At 37.2% G+C, this 13,994-nt stretch overlaps 1 protein-coding gene across 1 annotated transcript in view; it reads left to right on the top strand.

The window, feature by feature from the left end:
- The first annotated feature begins 2,726 nt into the window (after window positions 1-2,726).
- LOC127942322 (uncharacterized) overlaps window positions 2,727-13,994 on the top strand; it is a 29,984-nt gene continuing 18,716 nt past the window's right edge. The window contains exons 1-3 of the mRNA XM_052537992.1: window positions 2,727-3,093; window positions 3,438-3,562; window positions 3,773-3,971. Coding sequence (XP_052393952.1) covers window positions 2,956-3,093; window positions 3,438-3,562; window positions 3,773-3,971 — 462 coding nt within the window. The 5' untranslated portion in view covers window positions 2,727-2,955. The remainder of the gene's footprint in view (window positions 3,094-3,437; window positions 3,563-3,772; window positions 3,972-13,994) is intronic.

Below are 13,994 nucleotides of genomic sequence, written 5' to 3'. Positions count from 1 at the left end.
ACGTGATATAAAGATCTGTTGCCGTCTCACTGCTTGGGGAGAGAGTGAACAAGGAGCAAGTTGCCTTGGCAACCGAAAAGACTTGTATGCTTATTCAAAGCGGCAAATTAGATTTTTGTGGCCAACTGGGTTCGTTTGCACAGACTTCACCAGCTGATGAGCTTCTATTACTGCTTGTTCAATATCTTTTGAGATGTCAAAAGGAAATCCAATACAGAAGCCCTGTGACTTTGTGTGGACTCAATAGAGAAAGACAGGGGATGTTCTGTAATTGTAAAGCTTGATAATCTTGTATCTGCTTTTGTCTGTTCACAGAGCCTGATGGATTGAACAATAAGAGCAGAAGCCATAATGGTGTCCACACAAAGGAGCGTGCAATAATCCACATGATCTTGGAATCCTGTCAGTTCATTGGTATAAAAATGAAGCCTGCTATGTTTTAGATTATATATTTTGTCTGTTTGCATTGAACTCATGATAAATTGCTCAATTATGCTTGATTTGTGCTAAGTGACATCATGTGTTCTTGTGTCAGGCATGGAAACTTGAATCCATTTAATGTTTTCAAAGGTCATAATCTGATTAATCACCTTCAGAATTTGATTGACACTCTATATAAGGATGGAGACTTGTTTCTGAAATTTAATCTGACACATTTCATTTGGAAATGTCCTCTATACTGCATTTGCCATGCAATTATGCTTTTTACAGACGCTTCAATGCCTTTCTTTTGTTTGGTATCTTTTCAGCTATACATACTCTCTGATCCTACAGGAGAATTAAACAATATTTCTGCTTATAATTCAGATTTTATTTTTATATATTTTTTTATGTATTTTAGGAGTTGTAATGCAGAATGTTCACACTGCTCTTTTTCTATTATTTGTCATTATTATTTTTATCAAACACACACACACACACACACATTCTTTATTTTGGAACAAGTTAAAATAAATAATGAGAAATTTAATTTATTAACTACTCCTTAGTTTTTAGGTTTTTAATTATAGCTATTATAACCATTTTTCATATTAATGGTAGCACAACTATTATTATTTTATAGTTTGTACTTTTCTAAAAGAATAACTTTTTTTACGTGTCGAATGATCAATTGTGTTTGCATGCATTTGTCCCTCAGCTGTAATTTTGTTTATTTTTGTCTGGGGGGTTATTTCTTAAAGAGACAGACGAAGCTGGGAAAGTGTGGAGTGTAGACAGCAACAAAATGTTGTATTATATGTTTGTTTTTGTTTTTTAATTATTATAAAGTATATTTAACCTTGTCACACAGTTGCAAAATAATAAAATTACTTCAATAAAAATATATATTAAAAGAAGCTGATCTTGTGATGGCTCTGATTTATAATTTGTCGCCATCTTGTGGCGTAACATAATTTGGACCCTATCAGGAAAGGTGACGAGCTTAATAGAGATACAAATAATGCGACAAAAGCAACTAGATTTAAACTACAGAATTTGAGAGAAGTAGCACTAAACCCGATGGTCGCTCCCCATGAACACAGAATGCAACACTTAATATATTCTGAAAGGAAACATGAATATGTGGATGCGCTTCATGTGTTACCTGTTACTATTATTATTATTATTATTAAAACTATTAATATTGTAGTGGTATAGACACAAGGTCATCCACTAATGACGGGCCACAGGGGACATATTTGTTACATTTCACTCATCAGTGTCACCTTGGTTCCTCTCTGTTGTTGCTTGGCAACCGTTTCATCCTGTATTTGAAGCAAACATCAAAGACTCCATGATTTAAAATCATCCAATTGCACAATGGGATAATTTGAGAGTAAATATCATGTGATAGCCTTTCTTTATTCCAGTTCATTATCGCAACTAATCAATCATAATCATATTCAGATGATCCTTCCAATAGCCAGGATGATTTGCCCTTTCAAAAGTGTCCCAGGGTCACCATATAGATGCCATGGATGGAACACTTATATATTTAATTTATGTATTTATTTATTTACTTGAAGACCCCTGAGGTTTAAAGTAAATAGTTTCAATAATTGTGTTGTCTGATTTCAGTTAATGGTCATACATTTGATTCTCTTTTACTCTCTTTTGACAAGTTGTGTCAGAAGTAATCAAAAGGTAATCAAAAATTTAGTCTGAATACATTAACTATAATGAGTAGGCCTAATCTTTATTATATTATTGACTACAATTTTAGACTTTTAACATTTCATTTTCTTTCAGTAACAGATTATAATTTGTAAGTAATCTGCCCAGCACTGAGAATATAGCACAAGCTTTTCATCTTGAAATAAATAAATAAATAAATAAAACAAATTAAATATAATCATTGAGCAGACAGAGAAGCTTCTAAAACCTTCTAATGTACCTCTGAACGTACGAACATTGAGAAAATTGTGCAGGCCTATAATTATCACAATCTTGATAGTTTAACACATTGTTTTGTGTCAAGATGCACACGAGTAATGTTATTTTCTAAATCACATTTATAAAAGATACTTAAATGTCCTAATTGAGCTATGGCCTAATCCTGATTTAACCTAAACCAAGCCACTGTCTGATGTTTTTAAATTTGAAAGCCCATGTTTCCAATTTTATTTATACAACTCAAAAATTCTATACAATTCAATTCTACAATTCTATGAAAAATGGTTGTCTTTTATATTGTATTCTAGAGGGCGCGACACTGAGGTGCTGTTATCCTCGCGTCCGGTGGGTGGCGGTAAGTCTGCTCTTACACATCTACAATCAGCAGCACAGAAGAAGACGACGAAGCGCTTTTGTTTACTTTTGTTGTCATCTAAGAACTTCGTTTTTTTTTTATTATTATTTCAAGAATCATTTATTACACTTTAATCGCGACAGGAGCTGTTGTAAGGCTGAGAGAGCGGGTTGTGTTCATCTGTTACTGAGAGCAGCCGATAATAGTTGATAAGCAGATAATAATTGATGGCCGAGGGAAGCAGCAATCTGAGCAGTGCTCCTCCAGGAGACCCGCAGCTCATCGAGCTCATAGTGCAGCACCTGAAGAACAGAGGCCTGTTTGATGAGTTCAGACGAGACTGTCTGGCAGACGTGGACACGAAGGTGAGATCTAGATGTGCATATGAACAGTCAGGGTTGTGTATCAAAACCTGGTGAGCTGCCCACATAGACAGCATTTGTGTCCATCACAACAGTGGAACACGCCCAGATTTACCTGTCTGGACATTTAGGCAACTCACTCGCTTTTGAAACACTGTCTTTTTCTATCTATCTGTCTTTCTGTCTGTGTCTATCTATCTATCTATCTATCTATCTATCTATCTATCTATCTATCTATCTATCTATCTACTATCTGTCTATCTTTTTATGTCTCTTATATGTTATTTTGTCCGTCTGTCATCCATCCATCTTGTTTAAACTGACGTGAATTCATATTTTGTCTCTAGCCTGCTTATCAAAATCTACGACAGAAGGTGGACAACTTTGTGTCCAATCATCTCAGTACTCAAGAATGGAATCCGTCCATCAACAAGAACCAAGTGAGGAATGTCTTGAGACAAAGCGTGGTTCAGTATGTATCAACTCCGTGGACTCTTATTGTGTTTGTATCCTTGTGTTGTGCAGTGCTGTACTCTCAGTTTTGTTTTAAATGTGTTGTGAGAAATATGTGATGTTTTAGAGAGCTCATGTTAAAGGAAAGGTGGCTGATGCATCACTCGAGTGTATTAAATAAAATAATTTAGTTTCCACTTTTGTTGAAAACACTTGCTTTTCTTCACAGGTCAGGGATGTTGGAATCAGGAGTGGACCGTATCATTACTCAGGTGGTGGATCCTAAACTGAACCATATCTTCAGGCCACACATCGAGGACGCCATTCATGATTTCCTAGCCACAGAGAAGAAAGAAGAGGGCGTACCGAATTCAGCCCCTGATGCTGAACAACAGGAAACATCAAGCAACACCGCAGCCAAAACACAATGAGGTGTTTCCAGTACCTGGGAAATGACAAATGTGCAGGAAAAACACTTTTTTTTTTTTTTACATGTTGCACTCAACCATAACTTTTAATATTAGGGGTGGAGCTATTTTTTGTTTGATTTCACTTAGAAGTATCTTATTCCAACATTTCTCAGCATACACTTATCGTTAAGTGTCAATATCGAACCCTAAAGGCCTGTCACACCAGGAACGATAACTATAAAGATAACGATATTAGCATCCACACCAGCGAACGATATTGTCTGTGTATTCTAAGCGGATGCGCGTCTGCTGCTTTAAATTCTCGAGCTCATTACAGCAGGATTGATTCTGATTGGTTGGCAATGTTTTTATTGTTCATCAGAAAAAAAAATCGTTCTGAAAGTGATTCCAACGATATCGTTTCTCTGTGCCTTTATCGTTATAGTTGTGGTGTGGACTCTGCTATTCTTTAATATTGAGAACGATTTTTAGAACTACATCTTTATCGTTATCTTTATAGTTATCGTGCTTGATGTGAATGGGCCTTTATATTGAAAGTGATGCGAGTGCAACATGTAAAAACGTATTGTATATATTATTATAAAAGTAATTTGTTTTTCCTGCACATGTAACACTTTGTCATTTTCCAGTTACTGTACAGAGACACTTTTTTTTTTTTGCTGACACATGAAGATCACCAAAAGTTGTGCTTCTGTGCTTGGCTAGACTGGATGAAGAATAGCTGAGCACTGGAATATTGGAAGTTTGCACTAATTTAAAGTGGTTGGATAGAATTTTTTAGAATTTTTTTTACAGTATGTGTGTGTTTAGCATGTTACAAAACAGCAGGTTGTCCAGTCCCAAGCCTCTATAGTCTGGTTTAATTCTTTCAGCACTAAAAACCAAACGAAGCTGATTTATCCAAATTAAAATAAATGCATCTCAAAATGACATTGATAAAAAGTACATAATTCTTATTTGGACTGAATGCAGACTGAAATTAACCTTTTTATGCAACTGGTTTTATGAAATGCTTCTTGTTTTTTTTCTGGTGGTATTCTAATGAGACTTATAGCAATGTTTGTACAATAAATGTAACTTTTTAACAAAAGCCAAGTTGGTTGTATCATTTCTGCTATTGTAAAGGTTATTGCAAGAGATAACGGTTTGTTGTGGGGAAACGTGCTACATAATGACATACGCCTGGACTCCTTTTAGCAATGGCATTTCTGACAGGAGGTCATCACCAGAGTTTTTATGATTCCACCTGGACATTAAGTAGAGAGTGCGAGTACCCTCAAAAGTTCACCATGTTCCCTACCACGCAGACACAGTGTTATGTGATTGAAACCATTTGGGGCTAAAAGCTTATCGAACACAAGGCTGCATTTAAATCTCCAGCATCCTCGTGGCATGGATTTCCAGAAAAGAACATTTTATTAACAGAAGAGCCTCTGGAGAGGTGTCATGTCCCGGCTTGGGACAAAGGGCGACTGCTCCAGCTTGTTTCTGTCTTTCAGCACCTCTGCTCTGAGAATGTTCTGAACAGTCAGATGCTCGGTCGGATTGCTGAAGAACTTTGGTCACGTGTTTTTGACATTCGCTGCTTGTTGCAGTCAAGCTGGTGGATCCATATTCATATTCTGCAGCTGCAGAAATTCAAATCTAGATATGATTCTGTTGTAAATATGGTCATAATGGGATGCACAGTAATACATTGTTGGTAATGTCACATCCACAGACTCTGGATTCTCATTTGCTGTGTTCTCCATGATAGCCCAGGTGCAAGCTCATATTTCCAGCGCCGGTCTTGGCAGTGTCACTGCCGATTCTGTCCTGAACCCAGCGTCCACTCATGCCTATTAAGATGCTTTGCTTGTAGTTCCTCCCCATCTGATGAAAACTGATCCTGCTCTCATTTGAAAGCCACATTGGGAATTGAGGGACTCTTTGGAGCTGTCAGCAAGCTCCTAGTGGAGCATGCCATCCTTCCAAACCTATGTGTTCACTTTTACGTTTTTGAGAAGTGTAAGATTAAGGCCGGTAGGAGGTGTGGTTTTACTGTGTTTGATGATGTTAATCAATGAGCTAGTTTACAGAAAAATTAAAAATCATTATTTATTTGCCTTTTTGTTTCTGTGGAGCATGAAAGGTGAATTTCTGAAGCTCATTCTGGCTCATTCAATGAAAGTGAGTGGAGTCTGGGGCTGTCAAGTTCCAAAATGGAAGAAAATACCATTAAAGTAGCTCATGTACTCACATCTTACGAAGTCATGCAGTATTTTAATGTGATTGCATTTATTCACTGAAAATCATCCCCTCCGAAGCTGTGGATTGCAACAATGGAACACTGACAACATCTCGGATGCAAAACACCATTTGTTCTCGCTTGCTTCATAGCCAAAAATTTTGATATTTGGTTTGAAATCTGTGACATAAGCTACCTAAATTTGATTGTCTCACAACTCTACTGTGTAGCGTTTTGAGACAAACAAAAAAGAGATTCCAGAATATTCTATTAGGAAAAAAGGTCAAATGGGTCTGAAAAAACAGGACGGTGAGTAAATGGTGACAAAATTCTCTTTTTGCGTTAAGTATTTCCTTAATTTTTTATTTGTTTTAGAGGCTTTAGAGCAGGGGTGTTCAGACTCGGTCCTGGAGAGCCACTGTCCTGCAGAGTTTAGCTCCAACCCTAATTAAACACACGTGAACCAGGTAACCAAGGTCTAACTAGGCATACTAGAAACTTCTGGTTGGAGCAAAATTCTGCAGGACAGAGTCTGGACACCCTTGTTTTAGAGTAATATCACTGGTTTTAGAGTAACGTCAGATATTACTTTATTAATAAACCCCACTTAAAAATGCGTAATTCTATTAGTTTATCATTTTACCCTTTCTATTGTACACCTAATTGTACGAGGGGTCATAAGGACGAATTTTGAAGATCCAGCTATGTTAGCAGCTCTTGTGTTATTCCAAGAATTATGTGTAGATTAATGTGCAGATGAATTGCGGTGTCCGATTTCATCCCCCATCAGCTCTCAAAGTGTCGAAAGAAGTTGTCCAATGTTGGAAATAAGTGACACAGCACTTTTGGCCTCCGATATGCAGCAATTAAATCCCGCTGCCCTTGGAGAGGGTCGGTAATGTGGTGTGAAATTGTATGTTTAGGGCATCGGTTAGGGGGACGTCTCAGCTGACATTGCATTTGTCTTCTGGACATTATAAATCACCAGAGTAATTACCGAGTGGGGACGGGAGGGAGAAAATCCAACCGCCCATCCACCCCCAACCTCTCCCGAAACACAGCTGCTGGTCGCTCTCGAGTTAGCCTTCCAAAGTTCAAGCCACAACAATGAAATCCCCATTCCTCAAAAAACCCTGCTGCATCTGTTGAGTTTAATTGCTCTTCAAATTTTCTCACCCCATGGTGGAGGAGATTCATTACAGTGGCAAACTGGATCAGCCCCATTCTAGCTTTTTCTGCCCAGATGTTGAGAAAGCCCGAGTGAATTGTCCCACTGAACAGAAAAGGTCATTTCCAAAGCAGCTATTTGTAGGAACAGAGCAACGCAGGAGTCAAATGTAGCTGAAGGTTGTCACCGTGGCCTAAATGGTTTCCCAGGATGCTTCATTGTATAACATGTTAGAGTAACTGTACTCTGATTACACAGATGTCTGGAAATCCCGATTCTGATCAGTCAACCATGACATAAGGGAGCAAGAATGCGGTTTCAATATTCAGACCAGCAGCGTGATTGCAGATATCTGCACTCTTGAGGCTTGAAAATGTAGAACATGGCACTGGCAATGGCAAAATGCAACAGCTCAGGAAAGAAGCAACTCAAACTTTACAGACACAATATTTTTTGTATATTTTTCTTCAACCAATGAAAATAGTTCTAAAAGGAAAAGTCAACCATTAAGTCTTCTTGCAACACACAGAGGCAAGACTTTGTTCCTGAAGGAATCAATGTTTGGTTGAGTGAATGATTCAGTGACTCACTTATGAAGATAGCTGTTTGAATATTTCTTGAATTGTCAGTGAATGGAGTTTGTGTTCCCTGTCATTGTTCCCCTTGGCTTGCTTAGCTGGGGTCCAAAATACACTTAATGTTCAGTAATATCCTCGATTTTAAGACATTGACACTGTTGAGTGAGAAAAAAAAAACAAAATCGAGCTGAATATTGATATTATTGTCTTCCGTAGATCTTCTTTATAACTGAATCCAATTGATTCATCATTTATGCATTTTGCAGCTTTGATAGTGTTATTAAACTGAAATGAATCATCATTGAACACTTTTGTCTTTAGTAGAGCTGCTTATAGCGGAATTGAACTTTTTCATTATGAATGTACTTTACAGTTATTGAACTGAAGCAATGAGCTTGATAATGACTCTATTGTCTCGCTACAGCTGCTTTACAGCAGAATTTGTCTCATTTTTGAAGTTTGCATTATTTATTCTGTTACTTTTCAGTTTAATACTGTTAAAGCTGCTTTGGAACAATCTCTATTGTGAAGCATTGTTAAAATAAAGGTGACTTCACTGAATTAATCTTTTTTTTTTTTTTTTTAAATAAACAGTTGAGTGAATGATAACTCACTTGTCTGCTGTCGTGCAACAATGTAGCCTACAGAATGAGACATGGCAAAATCCCTTCAAATCATACACAGACTGCAAAAAAAAAATTATCCAGTTGAGGATTGACCTATTGTAGGGTTTAATATATCTTTTATATATATATATATATATATATATATATATATATATATATATATATATATATATATATATATATATATATATATATATATATATATATATATATATATATTAAACCCCATGTATGCCAGATACTGGCCAAAGTTCTCATTATTTACCAAGACTATCCATACAAACATATTAACAGGCTTTTCAGACACCCATTATCAATCATGACTTTTTATCATTTTAAATGCCTTTTCAGTTGAGAAGAAAATAAGTATCTAATTAATTTTATTATAAATAAAATTTTTAAATGCCATATACATTTCCAATACTTCAGATATTTTAATTACTACACCATAAAAACATTTACAAACCATATATAACTATGTTTAACCCCTTTTTTAATTATTATTTATTATTATTATTATTATTATTATTTTGACTTTTGGAATGTTGGGAAAGTCTTGTGCTACTGAACATTCTGTGCACACCCAGATATGTGTGTACAGTATGTACACACACACACACACACACACAAGTATGCTAAACACACAAATGCCTACTCACAGCCTTGACCCACTTCTTCCTGGAACATACTCCATTATGTTTATGTTTTGAGCATAACGATCATCATACCTTATACTGTAATTTTTTTACAATATACAAGCTCATGGCAGCGAAGTGACATTTGAATTGCGTGACCAACAGAATACTTAGTGTCATCTCTAAGTGTATGTGTGTACATGCACATGGTGTTTTGCATTCCTACCTAACACCTGGAAGTAAGAAAGTCTTTTCCATACAGAAAAATTTAAAATATGGTAATAATTATATCCAGTTGAACCATACCTCATTCAGTGAAAGCTCTTAAAGGTCTTATCAAACCAAAATTCCTCCCTTTCAACATAATCATGCTGACATACAGTAGTTTACTTGTGTGCAATGGTCCTCAAGCCCCTGCACATGATGTACGTGCTGCATGTTGGCCACAGCTGCTCTGGTCATAACATAGTAGAGTACAAGAGTTCATGGGTACATGTATTTGTAAGAATGTGTTTGTGGGACAGGGGTCAACTTGCAATCAACAGTGAGGTTAACTGAGGTTAATGCCAACAAGTTGTGTAAATCTACTCAAAACGGTGTGTAGGCAACAGATCAGACACTCAGCCGCTTCAGTCCCATGGTGCACTACTCCTACTGACCTTGGCCTATGTTTCGTTCATGAGCCTAGCAGCATGAGCAAGTTTTATAATTATTTACTTCCAAATCCATGACTTTTTTGCTCCATGGAAAATAAAGATTTTATTTATTTATATATTGAATCAATGTACACTCTTTTAACCCATAGTTCACCCACAAATGAAAATTCTAAAGATATTTTAGAGAATTTTGTAATTCATTACATTTTTGGGTGAACTATCCCTTTAAATTTCGAACGTACCCCACACACTTCAACAGCTCCTGAAAATTGGGGAAAAAATTTAACTTTCACTTTTTTGCATCAAAGTAAATACTTTTAAAGTCACTTTAGAATTAGAATGATTATTAACTTTAGTTATCATCCTCCTTATGAAATGCTCATTTTCACTCAATATCGTGTTAATCTTGAGTACCTATAGAGTAGTACTGCATCCTTCATAACTCCAAAAAGTGTTTAGTTTTATTATATTTATAAGAGAAAGATAGTCTGTGCCGATTTATTTTCGGAAAAACACGAACCACTGGAGGCGTGACGTGTGGGCGGAGCTAAAGAATCACGAGCGCGAGAAGGCTTTTGCGTTGAGAGCATTTGGAAGTTGTGACATTACCGTGAGGGAAAAACCATCATCCAAAACAAACCATGGCTTACAGTCAGATTCAGCCGTTTATTTATGATCCAGAATCAGATCCCGAGGCTGAAACTGAACGAGATCAGCAGCAGCAATGACTACAGCAGGACGTCTCTATTTGGTATGTACTGAAACTGTATATATTTGCTTAGCGGTTTTGGAAAATGACTAAGTTCCACTTTACGTCGTCTTTTTTTTTTCTTTAAAGGTGTACAAGAGGTTTACTTGATGTGCTTACGCGCCGATAGCTAAGTTAACAACACAGAGATATTTGAAGCAGTTTTACTCACCACCTGCGGTTCCAACACACGATCGTGACCCTTTTTCGTTGGGACTGCATTATCCTTAAGAAATAAACGATACGCAAATCCATCGTCAAACTGGGCCTTGTTTGCAAAACAAGCATCTTCAAAATGCAGGGAACAAACAAAAACATTTGCACAACTCCGTTGATGCTCTGTAAAAATAAACTCCATCCACTGGTCCCTTAATGCTGTTTTTTTTGGTAATCTGTGCAGGGTTGTCTTGCCCTCGCAACCAAAAACACATCTTTTGTGACATTTCGCGACGCTCTCGCTCTGATCAGTGAAGTCTGTTGTGCTCTCAGTGCTCTGCTATACGGGAGCGCGCTCTTCCGGCAGAAGTGCCTCAGGACCCATATAAGGAAATTCTGCTCCATCTAACGTCACACAGAGCCATACTCGAAAAAAACTTTCTGAAACTTGTGACAAACCGGAAGGAATATTTTTAGAACAAAAATACTCCTTCAAACGTACAACTTAATTTTTTCAACTTTGTCCATGTTTAGCATGGGAATCCAACTCTTTAACAGTTTAAAAAACTCAGTTTGCATGAAATAGCATTTAACCCCCCCTTTAAATCTTGACATCCAGCCTAGATCTCCTTGACATGTTCGTGAGGGATGTTACAATGTCCAATTCATGAACGAAGTGTTCTTTTCAATGAATCATTTAATCTGGTTCACAAAACTGATCCGAATATTTCATTCATGTTCAATTTGACTTGATTCAGTTCTCAAGTTCAATTCTGATTCAGTGTTTCAGTTGCAGAAGGTAACAGCTCACTGGAGAGAAATATTATCAGTATATGAATAGCAATTTAAGTTTGTGTTCCAGAGAAAAGAGAAAGTCATATGGCTTAGGAACAACATGAGGGTGAGTAAATGATGACTTTTAAGTGAAGAATCTCTTCAACACAAACACTCCTCACACACATCGTGCTCATTATCCCTGAGAGGTAAGCAGGTTTGTTGTGATGACGTACAGTAACTGTAATGTGCCGGAACAGACTCTGACATGGAATGACTGTAATGAAATGACATGCATTCTCTGTGATGCTGGAAATAGGTCACTATTCAGTTCCCCAAGTGCTTTAAGAATATGCAATAAATGTGTGTCTGCCAGTTTAAACATATCCGTGGTTATCCAGAGGAAAAGAATCCAAGGAAACCTCTCCATTTAAAGCATTGCAGCTCTTTTTTAAGCTGTCATTGAGTGTTCGGAACACAAGTACCCCTGTCCTGATCGTGTACTTGTTCAGATACATGATGCTTTCTCTGGGCCAGAAGGATAGTATGTACCCAAACGATAAACACAAAAGGAACACCGCACAGCAAATGTAGTAAACTTTCTAATAACTTAAACATGCGTCAGCGAGCTCAAAGAACGGATCAGACAGTGAAAAGCACTGTATTTATCGTCTGTGCTAAATTACCTCATAAAAATGTACCACATTATCAAGTCTGCTCTGTTTTTGTTTTTACAATATGGAGAGAAATCCATCACACAAACTGATTGGAGGAACAGCCTCAAATTTGTAGACACAGTATCTTAACTAAACACACCGGGACTGAGCAGAGCCTGTTTTTCATTGCCCTGCCACTTGTACAGCCAGTAAAGTGAAGTGAAGTGATGTGACATTCAGCCAAGTATGGTGACCCATACTCAGAATTTTTGCTCTGCATTTAACCCATCCGAAGTGCACACACACAGAGCAATGAACACACACAACTAGACACACACTGTGAACACACACCCGGAGCAGTGGGCAGCCATTTATGCTGCGGCGCCCGGGGAGCAGTTGGGGGTTCAGTGCCTTGCTCAAGGGCACCTAAGTCATGGTATTGAAGGTGGAGAGAGAGCTGTACATGCACTCCCCCCACCTAAAATTCTGCCGGCCCAAGACTCAAACTCACAACCTTTTGACTGCCAGTCCAACTCTCTAACCATTAGGCCACGACTTCCCTAATGAATGAATGGTGTTTAATACTTTACTTTGATAAAAATACAAAAAAGGGCATAGTTGCATACCACTACGCAATTGGGTAAACAATACAGATAGATGTTAATGGTCCTTTTTTGTGGATTTCATTTCCAAAAAAATAAATAATAATAAATAAATAAAAAGGTAATTCAAGTTGGATCATATTCTCCTAGTCCCTCAACTCCCACTGCAAACTTGCACCACTGTTTGAGCAAATGTTGCTGTGTCAGGCTGGTCAGAATGCCGTTGTAATAGTAACAGTGTAAACACTCGTGGGAGAAATCAGCCTACAAATAACGTATTGTTCTCTGTGCATAACAGTTTTTGAAAGTTAAAAGTTTAGGAAAATGTATCATACAGCTCTACTGATTACAGCAAGTTTTGAAGTGTTATAACTAACCCTTATTCTGCAATATATGTGAAATATATTTGCGACTGCATTTAAAAAAAAAAAAGTAACCGCAGTGAACGAAAAGACAATATTTCCAATATTTCAAACCTGGGTCCTCTGTTACACTCATGTACTTGTGAAATCCCCACAATGAAGTCACTATACAAGGTACACCTGTCTAGAACAAACCAGAGCTGAATTTTAAAGCATGGAATCAACAATGAACTGAATGTCAAGACAATGTTCACCACCAATTGTCAAACAAGACCTTTAGGTCAACAGGTGTTACTGCTCACGGTTCAACAGTCTTTAATCATGATCTGGCATCACGTTTCTTATCGACTGATGCCACAAATCACTCTTATTTCTCAACCACTTGTCTGCTTTATAGTATTTAATGCCCACTTTTTACAATCCAATTGATTCTCAATGGAGTCCTCCCTCATTTTTCTACTATCCTTGTGCATGACTGCAGAAGTAAAATGGGTTTCATATTTTTCCCTATGCCATTCCCATGTATTTTTACGGAAACATGCAATCTTGTTTTACAGTTCTTGTAAATTTATATTTATTATCTGATAATTATATGCTATTCAATGTGTCCATGACCCCCGGCGATGATGCAATAGTCAACCACAGTGCTAAATAATGTCTCTAAAATAACTGACATTTAGTAAATCATATGTGGTTACAATTAGAATAATTTCTGCTTGCAAGGAGTACATTTACTTGCCAAATTTAGCCCATAATAAGCTTGCCATTCCTTCTCAGCCGGGGTCTCATTTCCAGAGCTGCTTGCTGTAACATATAATGGATGCAGACCATT

Source organism: Carassius gibelio, chromosome A21 (assembly GCF_023724105.1).
Source record: "Carassius gibelio isolate Cgi1373 ecotype wild population from Czech Republic chromosome A21, carGib1.2-hapl.c, whole genome shotgun sequence".
In the NCBI taxonomy this organism is placed as follows: Eukaryota; Metazoa; Chordata; class Actinopteri; order Cypriniformes; family Cyprinidae; genus Carassius; species Carassius gibelio.
Note: the sequence above shows the minus strand (reverse complement) of the source record. Positions and strands in the feature narration are given on the sequence as shown.